This window comes from Anas acuta, chromosome 6 (assembly GCF_963932015.1).
Source record: "Anas acuta chromosome 6, bAnaAcu1.1, whole genome shotgun sequence".
NCBI classification, from domain to species: Eukaryota; Metazoa; Chordata; class Aves; order Anseriformes; family Anatidae; genus Anas; species Anas acuta.
The window spans coordinates 28,252,188-28,271,453 of record NC_088984.1 but is presented as its reverse complement, the minus strand read 5'-3'; the positions used below and the strand labels follow the sequence as shown (position 1 = coordinate 28,271,453).

The window sequence follows — 19,266 nt, the reverse complement described above, 5'->3', positions numbered from 1 at the left end:
CCTTTTTGCTGTCACTCAAGGAAATTGTTATTCCAGCATGTTAGCCTTGCACTGGAGGCATAGTGGCTCTTTAGGAAGGACACGCTGGCAAGATGAGGAGGGGCTGTTGCCCTTCATGGGAGCGAGCAGCTGGAGTGTGTGGAGCTCTGTCTGGAACGGCTGAGGAGCTGGCTGAGAGTTTACGGCTTACGATGAAAGGCAGGGGAGGGAAAGGTGACATTATATTTTTGCTGTTGAAAATTCCACTAACCTTGCATATTCAAAAGTGATTGCTCAGGCATAGCAGTGGCATAACAGTGGGGGATATGTTAAGCAGGTAAGGCGACAGTAGAAGGTCCCAAAATAAGGAGGAAGGCCAAGAAAAACAAGACAAACAGTGGTAGAATCAACAGAAACAAAAAACCACGGGTCCCTCCAGTTAAATAGAAAAAAAAAAAAAAAAAAAAAAAAAAGGTGTGTAAGGGGGAAAAAGGAGAAATTAAAGTTTGGTTGGCTAAAATTGTACATACATGGTATAGTAACAAGTGTCAAGTAGGTTGTGAACCTGTGGTAGTCAGCCAGCAAGGAAACAGGGTGACGCAGTGAAAACTCAATAACCAAAGTTATTAAGCAGGTGTTCTTTATTATGACACCGGGTGTTTGGGGGACCACATACCCCAAAGGTTACTGACAGTGTGCTTATATTAGGATATATACATACTCATTTCCCAGAAGTTTCTTGCATAGTCATCAGGTCTCTGAAGAATCTTTAACATAGGTTCCCACCCCTCTTTGCATGTGTACTGGAGTCCTTGGGTGGTCATCCAGTGTACTCTGATGATCTTTTGATGAAGGCCAGAAGTCTTCCTTGCTGCTACATTCCTGACCCTTCCTTTCTTTGACAGACTTCAGCAGTCAAGCCAGTTCTTGATGGTTCTGTTATCTGCGTGCAGGAAGTCTTTTCTTCCCTTATCTTTTAGGGTTGTCCTGTCCTCATACTCCCTGCCTTGATCTTGTCCTTGTGGTTGATACACATCATACTCCCTGTGTTAGCTAAAACCTGCAAAATCGACATGCTTTCCCTTTCTCCCTGTCTCAATCTGAATGTGAGGGCACTTCTTTACTGTGAGGGTGACAGAGCACTGGAACAGACTGCCCAGAGGTTGTGGAGTCTCCTTCTCTGGAGATACCCAAATCTTTGGCCTCAGATGCCAAAGTTGCAGAAAGCAATAAGGTTATCTCTTGACCACCTTTTCTCCAAACCAGACAACCCAAGTGTCCTCGACCTCTCCTCACAGGACATGCATTCCAGCCCCTTAGCCAGCTTTGTTCACCTCCTCTGGATGCTTTCAACTATCTTAATATCCTTTTTATATTGTGGATCCCATAGCTGCATAGTAATATTCAAGTTGGAGCTGCACCAACGCTAAATAAAGCAGGAGAATCACCTCTTTTGACCAGTTGGCTATGGGATGTTTAATGCACCCCAATACGCAGAAATGCCCATAGATTACAGGAATATCTGTGCACATGACAAAGGATGGGGAAGTGGCTGATGGAGACATCTTGCATACTGTAGGACCTGAGTATAATACAAATGGTATGTAGCAAGGGGTGGAGATTGTACTGGGTCTGGCTGGGATGGAGTAAATTCTCTTCACAGTAACCCACATGGTATTGTTTTAGATTTGTGACCAAAACAATATTGAAAACACACCCATGTTTTAGCTGTTGCTGAGCAGTGCTTGTACAACTTCAAGGCCTCTGTTTCTCACTCTGCCCCTCCTCAGGTAGGCTGGGGGTGCACAAGAAGCTGGGAGGAGACAAGGCCAGGGCGGCTGACCCAAAGTGACCAATGGTATATTCCACACCATCCAATGCCATCCTCAGCAAAAAAACAGGACTGGGGGGTGGGCTTTCCAAACGAGCCATTGCTTGGGGTCTGTCTGGCCTGTTGTGAGCAGTTTGCTGGATTTGGGGCCTGGTAGGGGGCTGCTGGTGAGTGACTGCTTTCACATCACCTGTTTTTTTTTATTTGTAATTTTTTCTCCTTCACTTTTTAAACTATCTGTATCTCGACCCACAAAGTTCATCACTTCTGCCCTTCCGGGAGAGATTCTCCTTCCCTCCTCTCTCAGCATGCTGTGACGAGCAGTGACACCTCACTGGGCTCAGGAAGCGAGTCAGCGTCCCACAGGCAGGGAGGGCAGCTCCCACATCCAGAGCCTCCCATTTCTATCACATACAGGAGGTGGCAGACGAACCCTGGGCACTCCTGCATCCTCTATATGGCGTTTCAGAAAATACCCAAATACAAAATTCATGCTTACCTCCCTTTCTCTTTGCAAAAGCTGCAATTTCAGAGGTCAAACTGGCAGCTTCAAAACATACCCCCCCCCCCCTTCTTTTCCTGGATAGCTTCTCAGGATGTCATCAAAACAACCATTTTAAGGATTTGCACAGTATTTTGTGACATTTCACCTATTTGTTGCTGCCACTGCTGATATCAATATACAAAAATGATGAAACTTTGAAATTATGTAGCTCTTTGTATTTTTAAATCTCTGTACAAATGTTAAACAAAGGAAGTATGTGGAACTGTCATTTTTTGGAATAATCAGTTGATGGATTGTGCTTCAGCTGTACCAGAAGGATATGAACAAGTGTGCTGTACAGAAAGCAAGAAAGCAGATGTAAAATGAGGTTTCATCTTCAAAGTTGAGATTATGATTGGAGACAAGTGTTAAGGACTGTATCTGACAGAGTTATTTAATATTCTTACACCAGTTAAGTAAAGCCTAATGGCTTCTTTCTATCACACAGGAAGATAAGGGAAGAGTAACTGCTTAAAGCAAATAACATACACCAATATATACATATATATATATATAAATATAGGCACAAATATATATTCAGACACACATGTGGACTTCAGTTTGTTAAAGACATCTTAGCCAAACTGCAACAAAAATGGTATTTGTATGGTAACACTGAACACATTAAAAACTTTTAAAAAACCCTGTAATGACTGACTATCAATCTTTCTCTCTGAAGAACAAAATTCTTCAAAAATGTTGTACCTGACGAGGCCAGCTGCTTTCTATACTGACCAAAACCACAGTTCTTAATTCCTCTTCTCTGGAATAACTAAAGAAAGTAGGAAGTCGCTATAATTACTTTCTGCACTTCGTGCAGAATTTTTTGCTGTTGGCACGTTTAACAGCCTGTGTATTAACAGGCAACAGTACAGACCTTTGACAGCAAAGGTTCTGGAAATCACTGTGATGTTGACATGACGCCATGAGAAACTCAGACCCTATTTGCTCTCCATCAGCTTTGACAGATTCAGGATTTCAACCACTGCTATTTATTTATTTATTTATTTTTATAGCCCCTGTAGGTTTGCAATGTTCCTACAACATCTATGCAACAGTAAAAACAACAGTCTCACCTGCACTGTAACAGATCAGGCATATGATGCTAACGGATATACTTCAGAAAACCAGGCCTTCATTTTTATCCAGTTGGGTATTCTGAGGATAGGAACACCTGCCTAGTGATACAATACAACACGTCCTGCAGCTGTTGTGCTCAACCTACCTGCCCCAGAGACTCAAGCAACCTTCTTCCCTGGTGGTCAACTCAAAATCGCTTGCAAATGCTCTGACCTGTTTGTTTCTGTAAAGTAACAGCAGCAAACCCAATGCATTATAAAATCATCAGATCTATGGGGGCCCAACTGTGCTGGGATGGCTGCAGGCAAGTTGGTGGCCGGGAAAAACCTGTTGCTGAACAGATAATTCATTTTGGCCCATGCTCTCTCTCTGTTTCATCCAGAGGGCTATACAGCAGAGGGCAGCAGGAAGCAGAAATGAAACTGTGTGCACTGCTCACCCCCTCATCACGGGGTCATCATAGGATCATTTCCGCTTTAGGAAGCAAACGCACCAATTTCTCCTCTTTTTTATTTATTTGCTTATTTTATTTGGGTAGACAGCATTCTTAGAAATCACAGGCCTGGACTGATGAAATAAAAATACCAGTGGGCCAGCTCCAAGTTCCTTGGATTTTCAGCTGTAAGGTATTTTAGATTTAAAGGACATACAGAGTAGTAACAGACAAAAATCTTCTGCTCCTGAGTTTTCTATGCAGTAACCATTCATTAAATGATTTCTCTAATATAAGGGAATATCAAAATTGTCAGCTGTACAGAAACCTCGTTGCTGTACATTCCTAAGTGCCACAAACACGATACAGTTATCATCACTACCTACATCACACAGGCAAATGTTTTGAGCATGAGAGCTATGGGACATCCACACAGTTAGAGAAGAACAGGTGCTAACAAAGTCCTACACACCCTAGCAGTAGGAAACAGTCTACAGTTATTATCATGTCCTGAGTACCACCATAACCATTACTTCAAGTGTTACCTTTAGGCCCAAATTTTCTTAAATGATCCAGCAGAATATATATATTTTAAACATCTATACTTAAAATGTCCTATTCTACTAACCTACAAACTTTATTATAGCTAGACTGTCATCTGGAGAAAAACACCGTAATGAAATTTCAAGTATTCTTCAACGTTAAATTTGTTACTGTTTATTTAAGTCCTCTGAAGATCCTGAGAGACAAACACTTACACTCACTCAAAAGTGAGAAGGAAAAAAAAAACAAAAAACAAAAAAACAAAGCAGCTCCCAGAGTGGCACTGCAGACCTCTGCTTAGGCCAGCTCCCACCCACCCAGCCCACCCAACACAACAAAATTTGGCAGCTGCTGGAAGCTGAATTGTCTTATCTTTTGTGGTTCCTCGAAACGATACACATCACTCTTCTTTCATGCTCAGTGATGGTGACTTATGAAGAATACAGGAGCATCAGCAATCACAACTCCACCAGCACACGCCATAAGGGCACTGGGTGAAATGGGGACAGGACAGAGGCTGGGGCAGCATGACAGGTCACATCCTTGATGGGGCTGAGGTCTTTCCTCACAACTTTCCACATATTAACTGCACAAAAAGGAACAAACAAATGAAGGAAGCCAAGCAGTATTTTATTGACTCCCGCAAGACAGATATGGATTGCATACAACCCTGAAAAACTTTCTTTTTAAAATCCTGGAATTATAAACAAGAGAACTCATTCCTTATAAAGAACCTGACACCATTCCTTCATCAAAAGATTTTGGCATGGAACAGATTTCCTTTACAGTTTCATTTTAATCACTCATTTGAACAGCTTAAAAAACTATGTCTATAATAATACTTAAATATATTGCTTATATTCGTGACTTCATAAAAAAAATAGTTTGAGCTAATACTTTCCTAGTCTTCAAAAAAACCCAAAGAGACATCAACTTTTCAATGAGTACTTCAGAAAGATGAGTAAAAATAATTTGCTTGAAATTATCAACAAACATTTATCAATAGACCAGGTCCCTTAGTGTGTATTTCACTTAGTAACATTAATAATCCCCAGAAAATGTACACGGTGCAACTAGCTTTCCCTTGATACTACATGGATGTATGCACATATTTATCTACAGCCACAACAGAATTTCTGCAACATTAATGAGACAGGACTGATCTCAAAGGTAAATGCCCAAGTGCTTGCAAAATCTGACCAAATACAAATAAATTACTTTTGGAATAAGTTGGTCTGAGTCTTACCAGAATCATGTCTGCAAAAAGTTAGTTTGTATTCAGAAACTGCTGCCCTTCTGCTCTGTGGGACTAGCACAGGTGTGACAACACTAATGGTTTTAATGCAGAAACAGACAGAACAGCTTAGAGTTGCCAACAAGGCTAAATTTACGCAGTCTGCCTAATATGGTTCATAACATTTGTTCCACTGGCAGTAACCTCTGGAAGCATCAGCCTTTTCTGAAGGGATCACTAGACCACTGTGATTTGCTTGCCTTCCTGCAGCAGCGCTCACTATTGTCCATAATACCATCAAAAGTTCACTGATTGTTTCTCAACGCATTACTTCCAGCCACTAGCCAAGAGGCTTAAACTAATGCACAAGTGATTATCAGGCCTGACCATTTTTTGAAGTTGAAAACAGGCTCCTACTCAAGCAGTAACAAAGCAGCACATCTCCTCAGCATTCATGATAGACCAGAATTGGTTTTATACCAAAGTCTCCAATGGGTGAAGTAGCTGCTAACCCCCAGGAGACACTTGGTCTGAGGTACTGTAACTTAAGTTACGACTGCATGAGACACAGGCTTTAGTCATGAAGCTGGCTGCAGGGATTCCTGTGCTCCACTTCACTTCTTCCGCAGATGGGCCAGCGTGACTCAGAGCTGGATCTCTGACCCAATATGGGCCTAAAAATAAGTGTTAACTTGACTTCAAAGTATGGACCAGCCCACTGATCTGATGTCCAATGCAGCACAGGAAGGGGTGGTGATGTACAGCTGAGGGACAAGACCTATCAGCTGGAGCAATGTTGCTGAAACACATTTGGCTTGGGTATTGTGTCACAAAGTCCTGCGTCACAAAACATGACCTTCATTGTTTGCAAAAGGATGACATAGAATCCCCAAGGGGCCTTCCTGAAAGCACATAGAATACTTGAATAGGTACAAGCCACAGGATGTGTTTGGACACAGACTGTGGGAGCAGAGAAATGACAGCAGGCATTCTCTAATCCACTCCTAAACATCACGTACTAAAAAGTGTTTTTAAAAGTGCCTTCTATACACCAGTTAATTAAACAGATCTCAAAATATTTCCCTTCTATCTTACATTTTTACATAAAGCTGAAGTGTCTACATCTTTACGAAAAACATGTAATAGTCAAAGCAAACAAAAGCACATTTAAGAGTAACTTACCTAATTAGTTTCATGAGGACCATCACACATGAAAAGGCAAAAGGCAATGAAATTTCAAAGGGACACAACTTGAATGAAAGGAAATGTAACTCACAGGAAAGAAGTTTTAACAACTTTTTGTCCATACATGAGCTTTTCATTTCTTCTAGAAGAGAGCAATTAATACTTCGTGAGTGATTGTTTTTGGCAATTCAGGCTTAGTACTCTTAAAATGGAACAATTTTTCTTTTTCCTTTTTTTTTTGAATAGACATGTTATAGTAGTGATCATATTATAATGAATTCCTGGGATATACAAATCACCTACTTCTAAACAGATTAAACAGATTTCTGCACATTATAGACTAAACCTCTTAACTTAGAAATAATTACTTTGTTGTTTCCAGTTTACAAGGGTAAAAAAAAAAAAATAGACTTCACAATGTGTGTAAATGGAAGGTAAATGTATTTTTAAAAACAGAATAAAAAGCTGCATGTTAAAAACTGGATCACAGACTAATAAATACATACATCAAAGACATTAAATTTTCAGCAGCTGGTTTTAAAGAGCAAGGAAGTGGGGAAAAACTAGCTGTCCAGACTTCATTCTGGCTTTATGGTCTATATGCAGTTCAAAAACAAGTTAGCAGAAGAGTAGTGTCACCTAATTTCTTTTAAAAAAATTAAGCTACTTCCTAAAAGTGTGGTGTAAAATCCAAAGAAACTTTAACTTCTTCATGCACTTGATGACATTGAATTAAAAAAAGTATTTTAACCCAGAAAAAATGAGTCATTGTATACTGTAAGGAGAGCCTTACTGCAAATTTTCTACAGTAAAAGTATTTCCAGAAATACACCAGAAATGACTTTCCCATAATAAAATGCACAATTATGTATCAGATAATCACTGAGTTTCAATACTTAGGCAAAATAAAAACAGCTACCATCAAGTTTCCTAAAAAATGGGGAAAAACAAACAAACTCCAAACAGTAAAAAGATGTTTTAACAGCTGTGGAGATGCCAGAAAGCAATGCTGGACACCAGGATTTCCAGAGCAACTCCCTTTCCAAAGTGATGTGCAGTCTGTGAATCAGACAGTGAGAGAAAACTGATCCTGTTCTATGGGTTTCTCCACCCAGGCTCCAAGTCCTGCCTTCAGGAATGCTTTAAACAAACGCTCTTTGGCAGTTTGATACTCAGTGGCTCCTTGCTTGGTTTCATGGTACAAGTTAGGCTTGAGAATCTTTGAGCGCAAGCTGGAGGAAAGCTGTGCAGATTAAAAAGACAAGAAGAGAGAAAATGATCTATTCAACCAAACAGTTTAAGAGTAACTGAGTTATTAAAACAGCTATTATTAAACAAGGTAACGAAGTACTAAACCAAATGTACAGGCAAAGGCAGATGAGCTTAAAAAAACATGATTATGCTTCTCCTTCCAGCCATCATAACTGTGTCTAGCCTCATCACACCTAACTGCATCTTCAGTTCTCTGGGCAAAGGGAAAAAGTGCAGTACCACATCCAGAGAGGGGCACTCTGGACTTCACTTTTCAGTATTGCTGTGGTAGTTTCACCATAGCGAGGACGCCTTTTGCTTCTTCCGGATTATCAACATCCTTTAGCAGAGGAAGCCTAGACGCTGAAAAGGCTTTAATGGATACTTTCTTGTGTCTTTTCTTCCTAAGACAGGACAGCCTGAAATCTAAGTAGGTTTGATTTCAGTGAAACTGGGATTGTATTTCCAAACAAATTAAAATGAGTTCAAAGGAGTTAGCACCCTTTGTTTTTACTTCACTATAAGAGAAGATTATCAGACCCTTGCATGCATTTTGCACCAGGTATTATAAGACGAAAAAAATATTATCTAAATAAATGTGTTGTTTTCCATTACTACATAGGCTGGTAGCTAATGGCGGTTTTAAGCTTAGTTTAAGACAGGCTCATGAAGTGGTTTCTAAATACAGAAAGTAGCACATGAATACACCATTTAGAAGTGAAAAATCTTGCACTTTAGTATATGTACCTTTGCATGAATACGCATCCAGCGGCTGTACAAAGCATGTTTACAAAGGCGAGATGCACGACCCATTTCATCTTTGCCAGTTGTAGCATTAATAACTTCAAGACAAGTGTCTCCTACTGTCCAGTTTACACTGAAGTTTGGTGCTTTCCCTGGTTGGCGTGCTTCTGCGTTGCTAATACCTGAAAGGAGAGAGATATTTAATGACAACAATAAATACTGACTCTTGATGATTATTCTTATTGGGTAGTAAGAATATACCAGATATACTAGAGCTACTGAAATCACATCGCTAGGCATTCTTACAAGTGATTCTTCTACTATAAGAACATTCTCCTGCAGATTTTTCACTGTATCATGGAGATACTGCCACACGTATTTCATTTTCATTGTGGCTAAAAATGGACTTTCATTGCCATTCCTAGCTGGGCAAGTGTACATCACTGGAGCTGTGAGAAACCAGCTTCCTCAGTGGAGGAGGCTGTGCAGAGAGGTCTGTGACTCAGCTCCATGTGGACAGTGATACTAGCACCTTACTGTCCTGGTTTTGGGTGGGATAGAGTTAATTTTCTACACAATACCTGGCATGGTGCTGCATTTGGGATTCAGGATGAAGATAACACTGATAACACACCAATGTTGTCAGCTGTTGCTGAGCAGTGCTTACACAGAGTCAAGGTTTTGGAATTCACCCCTGAACAAATGCAGAATCCAGAAAGCTAACCGAGTGTTTTAAACTGCTCCAGTGTCCAGCAGGCAGTTTTCCAGACAGAGTAGATAGGATGATCTTACTTCTGACCTTAATGGCGGGATGTCTGACTCACGTTTACACAAAACAAGTAACAAATTCAAACACAATGACCAGGAATAGAGGGGCCCTGCCTCTAATTGTCTAAGTTAGGCAGAGTGAGCCCCAACATCAACATCCTGTGCAGAAAGCCAAGAACAACGGACAATTGAGTCTTTCAGCATAAATCTGGTTGTGATTCAGCTGCCTCCCCATTTTACGTGCTCATTGCTACTTAATACACCCAGACATGGTGATCTGCAGGGCTCAAGTGATAAGGGAGACCTCAGATCATTTTGCTCAGATGTTAGGTTTTGCAACATCTGTCAAAGATGGCTTTCTGGAAGCCTAACCTAAGTGTGAAGAGAGGCTGGCAACCAGCCCAGGCTGCCAAAGGCAGGATTTATTCCCCCCACAGCAGCCCAATGCTGCAGAAATGCACCATATATATTACCACTGTACTGTGCTTAAAGAGTATGACAGCCACTGCAATCCATACACAACCCACCTCCCAGACACGTATCATGACCACTCCAGCACTCCCCCCAGTGCTCTCATGCAGCAGCCAGGGGCATCAGCACAGCAAGTGGTTTGGGCTGTGCACTACAGAAATGCTGTGCAGTGCGGTGGCTTTGATCCAGCAGACCTCACAGGCATTACAGGGGTGGCAAAACTTAGGATGTCTCATCAGAGGAGAACAAACACGTGTGTTTGTGTGTTTGTTTGTTTTTTCCTTTCTAATAAAGGTCCCATTTTTACTCTGACACAAGCCTACTCCAATTGTACTCTGAGATCTCAGTTTCTGCTAGGTTTTACACCTAATAAGATCTAGTAAATTTGTATGAATTCAATGTAAGTATTGCAGCAAGATGCATTTCTTGCTGATATTTGAAATACAACCTAACAAACAAATTAAACCAACCTAAGAGGCAGATGAACATAGGACTTGCTCACTTGGCCCTGGTCTTACAACACCCACTTGCGGGGTGCAGAGGTGAGCATGTGTAAAAGCTACAAGGTCTTAGATCTTGAATGACATGGCAAAATTCAGTTTGTTTACTATAACCAATTCCTCATTTACTAATTAAACATTTTAAAATATCAATCATATTGAATTTTCAGATGTCACATTTTTATGCTTGGCTTATGTCACCCTCATCGCTATGACTGATTACCTGTAAATCACGAGTAAATAATAAGCAACAGTGTCACCATTCCACATTCTTTTAAAATATAAAATTTAAAAAATAAAATTGGAATGAAAAATTCCTAAAGAGTTATTCTCTGATTTCTTTTAGGAAAGATTGTCAAAACTTCTGTCTTTCTAAGTGGCTGGCAATTAATTCATGCATCATGTCCTGAAAACTGCAGATGTTACCTTTAATGATGATTTGGATGAGGGAATTGAGTGCACCCTCAGCAAGTTTGCAGAGGACACCAAGCTGGGGGGAAGTGTCGATCTGACGGAGGGTAGGAAGGCTCCACAGAGGGACGTGGACAGGATGGGTCAATGGGGTGAAGTTCAACATGGCTGAGTGCCAAGTCCTGCACTTTGTCCACAACAACCCCATGCAGCGCTACAGGCTTGGGGCAGAGCGGCTCAAAAGCTGTGCAGAGGAAAAGGACCTGGGGGTGCTGATTGATGCTCACCTGAACATGAGCCGGCAATGTGATTAGGATGATGGTTGGACCAGATGATCTTGGAGTTGTTTTCCAACCTTAATGATTCTATGATTATGCACAACACAACTCATCCTGCACCATTAAAGTCCAAATGCTGGATAGCAAACAAACCCTGCCACAGAGTGGCACCCAACAGGTGCCTAAAGACCTATCAACTGTAGGTATACACAAAAGGAATCTCAACTCTGACTCTCCATAAACATATAGATTCAATTTTTATTTTGTGAAGCTTATGTGAAACATACCATTTACTTAATATAGCATACTGGTGAACTTGTTAATCTAAAAACTGTTTATCAAAACTACTGAGGCAAAAGGGCTAAAAAATTGCCACCTCATGACACATAGGTCAGTCAGTCATATTTTTTATTTACCTTAAAAATATCTGTACCTTTGCTTGTTTCATATCCTACTGACCAAGTACAGTGATCTGACATGGTTCTAGTATTGCAAAAAGATGTCTTGCCCCTTTTCTTGTTAGTATGAAAGAGCACTTTATTCAAGAAGAATAAAGTAAGAAAAATCTGTTGCCTAATATTTTTCCTCTAGTGAATGACTCCCTCCCCAGACCAATATATCTAGGCTGTGTACAACTCTTGCAGCAAATACTGGATATAAATTACACTTCTCTACCAGCTTACTCATGCTCTTTCCACACTCACACAGCAGAGGCTGTTCACTGAGGGGGTGGCTGGGCACTGGAACCAGCTCTCCAAGGCAGCGGTCACAGCACTGAGCCTGCTGGATGGAGTTCAAGAAGTGCTTGGACAAAGCTTTCAGACATAGGGCCTGATTTCAAGGAAGTCTTGTGTGGAGCCAGGAGCTTGGACTTGATGATCCTTGCTCCTTCCAATTTTAGATGTTCTATTTAAGAAATATGCTGCAAACTAACTTTAATGGTCATTACATTTAATAATGGTACTGTAAGCAAGGGAAAGACTTCTAGATGAAGATATAAATACAACTTTCTCTTATGTGTACAGGTACCAGCAATAGTAATCTTGAAGGTCTTTTTCTTAAAATGTGTATAGGAACCAGCAATGATAACCTTGAAGGTCTTTTCTAAACTAAATGGTTCTATGATTTTGAATATTAAGTTCTATCAAAAGATCAGGTCGATGATCAACAGTAATAAATGGAGCAAAGTGAATGCAAGAAATTATTACTGAAGGAATACAGAACAAAATAAAGTACCGTATAAATAATTACTGCTACCTTACCTTGAGTATCATGTGCTGCTCTGGTTTTGCCAGCCCAAAAATGGAAGAGAAGACCCATGCATGGAATATTTTCCGTACAAGAAAAAACAAATTGCACTAAGACTTTCTAGTCTGGAAAAGATAGGACTTAGTGGGAATACCACAGTGGTATAGAGATCTGAGCACCAAGACAAAGGTGACATGGAACAACTGCTACCTTTATGGTACATGGTGTATCTGTATCATACAGAGCACTAAAGAACATTGAATTAAATTAGCAAAAAGTAAACGCTATTGCAAAAGTCTTTAAATACACTATGGCCCTCCTTACTAAAGATGGTTGTGGAAACTAAGAAGTTTACAGCAATTCATAAAGCTGGAACAGGAATTCATGAATAAAAAAAAATCTATTAAGGATTCTTAAAAACAAAGACTAGCTCAGGAAGTTTCCAATTCACAGATTACTGATGCAATTCTCAGGAGATATCTGCAGAGGCATACCATTTTCCTCTGTTTTATCACTGCATACCTGCCTGTGGGAGAAGAATGCTGGGCTAGATTAACCTTACCTTAACATCTTAGTCTTACTTAAGACAGCTCTTATGCTGGTGACAAGATAATCAGTAGATGTGACACTGCTCCTGGATTTTTATCCAAGAAATGAAACAGAGGAAATACCTGTCAACCATACCATAAGAACAAGTCAAAAAACACCAACAACTTCATTTCTGACAATGTTCTGCTAAATGGAAAACTTTGGCTGAAATAATATAATCACAGCTAAGAAAAAATGGATTATCCAGAAAAACCAGGCACAAGGGCAGTGTTCATTGTTGACTTTAGTAGATATTGCTGACAGGAGAGCATGAAGGACGTCTGGGCATACCCTGCCATTTGCTTTAAAAACATTACCCTAGCAGGTGCCATTAGCCCAGGTCCCTGAAGCTGAGATATATAAGCACACGAGCTCCACAGACAGGAAACATAAACATGGACAACCTGATGAAATTATTTTCACACAAGTTGCCTCCAGTGAAAAGGAGTTTGCTTTTTATATGTGCAATAGACTTCCTTTTACATTTAATGATCACTTCTCACAAGGATATTCAAGGTCAGATTCTCTACTTGGAGCATTTGCTTTGTTGCTCTACTCCTGTGCCAAGTTAACTTCTTTGTGTCTATCTCCAAAAAGTGGCTCCAAAAAGCCTTAGCATATTAACCTGCAGACTGGTACCTTTTTTTATTGGCAGATTTATATGATCACCCTCATTTGATTTGAATGAGGAATTGTGCCCTTTTCAGGTTATTCAGAAATTCACAAGATTTTAACCTGTCATCATCTCACTGAGAAATGACCAGTTCTCAGTGAGAGCTCACATGCCCTCTGTGCTGTGGTGCTAAAGGCATCCTGAAAGGCTGGGTACTGCAACCAAGGTTCCCAAGAGTTGATACAGGGAAAGAACTTTCTACAAACATAAGGGTTTCCCACACCCCTAGCTGAAAAACAGCTGCTCCGATACACATGCTGTCACTTAACTTGCTGGGCAAGGGATGTATAAGTAGAAAGTCTCCTATGAAGAAAGAAAGAACATTCGATGAAAATACAATTTTCACCAATAGAGTAGATAAAAATAGCTCAGTCCGGCTTCATCTTAATGCAATTGGCCCTGGAGACATAAAAGTTGTTTTATGAACAGCTTTTATAGCGTTTTCTCAGCTAAATAGGTGAGAAACAGTGGGGAAAGACAGAATACCGTAACTGAGCAACTATTTCTATTTCAGTTCATTCCTCTGTTAGAAATGAGAAACAATAGCACAATTGTGTGTGTGGTATAAAGGGGAACTCAGAACTGGGGAGAGCTGTTCCTGCGGCATGTACTGCAGATAAGAATACGGTGTCAAGTGAATCAAAGAGTCGACGTGTAGCTACATGTCTGTCCCAGCTGAATCCAACGGTGTGGATCAGAGAAGCAGCTTTCAAGACTAATCCATTTGAAGGAAATTCATCATGGTAATTCTCCTCCGTCCTTCATCTCAAACAACCTTCGTGTACATTTTGAGACATGCATTTTCATAAAAACTCAACAGCTGAGAACATTTCTGAACACTCTTTACTGATCAGTGATTTCTGGATGAACTGTTTAAACAGATGGTACTATTTCATGGCAAATAGATGGTAACAGTATTTCAGGAAGATGATTTTTAAGAAGCCAAGGTGCTATTATATGTTGTGAAAAGAACAACAGAAGCTCCTCCCACCATGCTGTCTTGAAGAGTTTATAAAAATTCCCAGAAATCAGGCAGCAACAGTCCATACATCAGCTACTAACCCAATACAACAATCATATATTAGGTACTGTGAGTGTTGGCACTATTACTTATTTGCTACTATAATGATGATTATGTCACAATACTTCAGTACATCCTAGTTCATGGAATCCTTATTAATTATCTTTCTTTAAAAATAATAATTAAAAAAAGATGGTTGTTTGATATGCCTTCTTTCCCCCCCCCCCCACTCTCAATATTTATTTTTAGCATTCACGTTAAGCTTTAAACATGCTTTAAAATACTGATTTCCCCCTCACTCCCCCCCGGAAAATAAACAGGCATGCCAAAGCCAAGCTCTACAGAACAAAGCAATGCACACAATGATAGGTAATATAAGAGATTTCAGTTTTAAAGCTTTTACAACACTACTGTAACTAGCAGTTTTAGAAATTTTTAAGATACTTCAGAACTTTCTTTTTAAGTCATGGCTCAATTTATGTTACAACCTGTTAATTCAAATAGTGCCAGTCCTTTTGGTCCCTTGAGTCTAGGATCAATGCAATGCTAAAGAACAACAATTAAAAATCTCAACAGCAGCTGCTAATTACTTGCTAGGGCTTACTGCATTGCTGTCTGTCAGCTAATACTTAATGTTATATTAAAAATATTTCCGAGGGAAATGTCACCAGAATCTGAATACAGCATTTGTGCATTAACACAACGCACAATGTGGAAGTGAAAATACTGTGATAATTGAGACATGCAAACAATTTAGGTGCCATGCTAATAAAAGCTAATGCTGCATCCAACAGAACAATGACAAAAGAAAACACAACCGATAGCATCTGAGACATTCTTTCCATCCATTTTTAGCTGGTTACTGGTCCAGAGATTGTGAGCCAAACACATGTATTTTGTCACGCTGATAAACGATGCAGCAATTCAATAAATATCTGCAAGGGCCGGAGAAGTGATAGTGAAAGCTAACACGCTATCCCATGGATGATAAAAGGTTTCACTAAACCTTCAACTTGCCTCACATATTGCTAAGGTACACTCTGGACAGCAATTACATGAAACTGCATCCAGTTCATACCCCAGCTCTTTTTGGCACCCTTTAACTAATGAAAGGTTCTTGGTAGATATTTCTGTCTAAATAACTATATTAGGCTTAGCCAGTATCTTCTGTGTTGTAACCAGAAAGCAATTTACTCACAGTACATAATTTGCAAGGTTTTGAGAACTGCAAAATCACATTGCTACTGGAACAGACTTAGTTACCGGTACAGCCTTCTCCATTAGATACTTGCCACTAAGTAAAGGTCTGTTGAGTGTATAAAGAGGTGGTAGATCTTCTATCTCTGCTATCCTCTGGTATACGGCTCTGGATAGATGATCCCCATGATATAAACTCCCCAAGATGATGCTAGAGAAGTAAATTGGCTCCACAAAGAGGCTAAGTAAGGCTCCTTGAATACCCAATACGTTCCACCTAAGAGGGAGGGAAAAACAAAACAAAACAAAACAAAAAAAACAAAAAAAAACTTTCTTTTTAATGGAACAAGTAACATCTGCCAGACATAATAGCAGTTAATCACAATGGACCAGACGTTCAACCTTTCCTCTCTTGAGCAGAACATGGCTATGGTAACATAGCTGTGACACCTGCTGGAATTTCAGAGACTGGTTTATGGGATGCTCAGCAAAATCCTGAGCTAGGCAACCAAGAGGTCTACTGTCAGCATCCACTTCAGGAGCAGATTCCATAACCTCACTTCCCTTCTACTGTGCCTGGTGATACATTTTGCAGTGCCCTAATGTCAGAGATGGACGGGATCATTCAATCAGAAGAAGCCAAACTGTGAGATCCTTAATCAGAAACAGTAGCTGATGCCTCCAAAATACATGTGGCAGTGGGCAAACCATCATCCTGACAACACAGGGATTGTGTCTGCAAAACCTCAGTACCTCGTCATCTTCATAGAAAGTTTGTTCTTTACACCTTAACCAAACTGTCCACATCCTGCTGTCAGAAAGGATATTTGTAGTTGCCTACAATATTCACGGGCAGGGGAAAATAATCTCCAGGTACTCTCTGCTTACTTTAGCTGCTTCACAGATTCCAACTGTAAATCCCTGTCTGTACCATTGTGACCCACAGTCAAACAGGTCCAGTAGCAGGAATCTAGCATGCACAGGAGCAAAATACTGAAGAGATTTTCTATCTGTGTTCGCTTACTCAAGTTTTGGCTCTCAATCTATATGTGACAATCATATGAAACCCATATGGAACACCTTTTAAAATCTCAAAGTCTCCTGTAGAGTATTTCCACTAACCTCTTTTCTGAGGTATACTTGCAAACAATTTGTCACTATTAAAACAGTGTATCTGAGTACAACTGCAACATCCAGACTGGGTACCCAAGCAGAAGGAAAATTTATTTTGGTACTTGAATAAAAATAAAAATGAAAAATAACACAATGGAAGCTGTTGTGCTCATATGAAATGGCTGTCCTTACTTATATGAGATGCAAGGAACCCCTAAGAAATGAGGGAGCTCTGATTGTGTTAAAGGTGTTTCTTGCACCTTGTGCTGGGATGGCATGGCTGTATATCATCAGTTCAGGCTACAAATTGTATAGTACAACTGCTGCACTACTGTGAGAAACTGAACTATATGCTTTGGCTACAAGTCTCACAAAATTGTGAAGAAAGGGTAAAGCAAAAATTGCAGTCCGAGGAAACAATTTATTTGCATATCTTTACTGAGGGTAAAAATTGAGGCAGTATCGATTAGCTTACTCACCTGTCATTAAAAAAGCTGGCCCTAATGTAGGAGTAAAAACACTCCACTAACAAAAAGTAAGGTATCTGTTACATTATATAATGGCCTATTTTGTATGACAGTGAAAATGCAATGAACAGCCAAACATAAGGTTAAAGGTATCAAGTGAAAATTATTGCCTCCCTGTACCGAGATGACTTTCTAAGGACTTTGCCTTGACTAGAATTTTGTAAGCACAGAGGTACATTAATTGCGAAATAGATCACAGTAGTGTTTTCTTGTTATTTGCAGTATTACCTACATGCAGGATAGAGAAGGATATGGACTACTACAGACAGGTAATATTATGGAAGAAGCATTTGGGAAGAATCCAAGAGTAATCATAGCAAATTGGGTTCTTACAATGGTATCCAAAACTTACAGACACAAATTAAGCTTCCTTAGCTTAGGCACATTACATCTTATTTTTCTTCAATAGTACTTGAGTGATGGATGGAAATTTTTAAAAAAGCCAGAGTATTCCTCTGGCAAGCCATGGCTCCCTAAATAAAACTTTTGCCAGACCCCGTTCTTCCTTGTTTCCATCTTCATTACTTCTAGAGCTTGTGTTTTGCTGCTTCTTCCCCACCTCCCACACTTGGTGACCTTCGCTGGCAAAGAAAGTTAAAGCTGAAGTTTGTCTTTTAATTGAAATGAGGAGTTTAGACAATTGAACAAACTTCTGCAAGGTGGAACACACGAACCTGTATTACAGTTAATTCCTATTCTGTAATAACTGCACATGCCTGCTGGTTTTGCTGGGGTGGGCTGTATCACTGTGAGCAACACATTCAGAGCAGCTGTAAATACAAGGTGTGTAGAAACCATTCATACACACAAAGCCTCAGCCTCATAAAATTGATCAGGCAGGGTTGGATAGTGATTAGGCTTATAAAATTGCCTTTAAATTTCAAGTGTTACAATAAAAGATATAATTATCCATAGAAATAAATAACCGTTTCAGAAACTGGCAGTGAGTCAGAGATAAACATGAAACCCAAATGAAGTCCTGTTGATTGTAACTGAGGCAAAAAGGATTATGCAGAGACTTTCTTGCTTTTTCCTATTCATACTGTACTTCTTTCTGGCTAACACTAATTTCTCACTCCCATTAGCACATGCAGCAAAAAAAACCTCTACAGATATAAACTGAGAAGTAGCTATACCAATAATATGCATCAATTTTCAAAAAGACACAAGCCTTTTGAAACCCGAAATGGTAAAACTGTCTCTTCCTGCCAATTTACAAGCATGACATGTCAGAATGTTTGTCAATGAAAGCTGTCAACTTAGCACTAGAATTTACTGAAACTTATTTTGAAGTTAATGGGCCAAATCTGTATAGGTTCATTACAAACCATAAGATGCAGAGCTGAGAGTGAAAAATTTATCAAAGAAAATGTTAATAAATTCAGGATAGAATTATAGAATGGTTTGGGTTGGAAGGGACCTTAAACTCCATCCAGTTCCAACTTCCCTGCCATTTGAGCCAGGTGGCTCAAAGCCCCATCCAGCCTGGCCTTGGGCACTTCCAGGTACAGGGAATCCACAGCTTCTCTGGGAAGCCTGTTCCAGTGCCTCACCACCCTCAGAGTGAAGAATTTCTTCCAGATAGCTGACCTAAACCTACCCTCTTCTGGTTTACAGCCATTACTTCTTGTCTTATCACTACACTCC

General features: G+C 39.9%; 1 protein-coding gene across 6 annotated transcripts in view; it reads right to left on the bottom strand.

Moving 5' to 3' along the window:
• Window positions 1-604: 604 nt before the first annotated feature.
• Window positions 605-19,266, bottom strand: part of ADARB1 (adenosine deaminase RNA specific B1) — a 76,786-nt gene continuing 58,124 nt past the window's right edge. For 5 of the 6 annotated variants that reach the window (XM_068686066.1, XM_068686065.1, XM_068686063.1 and 2 more), the window contains 3 exons: window positions 16,075-16,256; window positions 8,828-9,006; window positions 2,516-8,072 (listed from right to left, as the gene is read on the bottom strand). In XM_068686066.1, the coding sequence (XP_068542167.1) occupies window positions 7,896-8,072; window positions 8,828-9,006; window positions 16,075-16,256 (538 nt within the window). In that variant the 3' untranslated portion in view covers window positions 2,516-7,895. Of the gene's footprint in view, window positions 8,073-8,827; window positions 9,007-16,074; window positions 16,257-19,266 lie in introns of all 6 variants that reach the window. The other variant, XR_011097695.1, reaches the window with a different exon arrangement.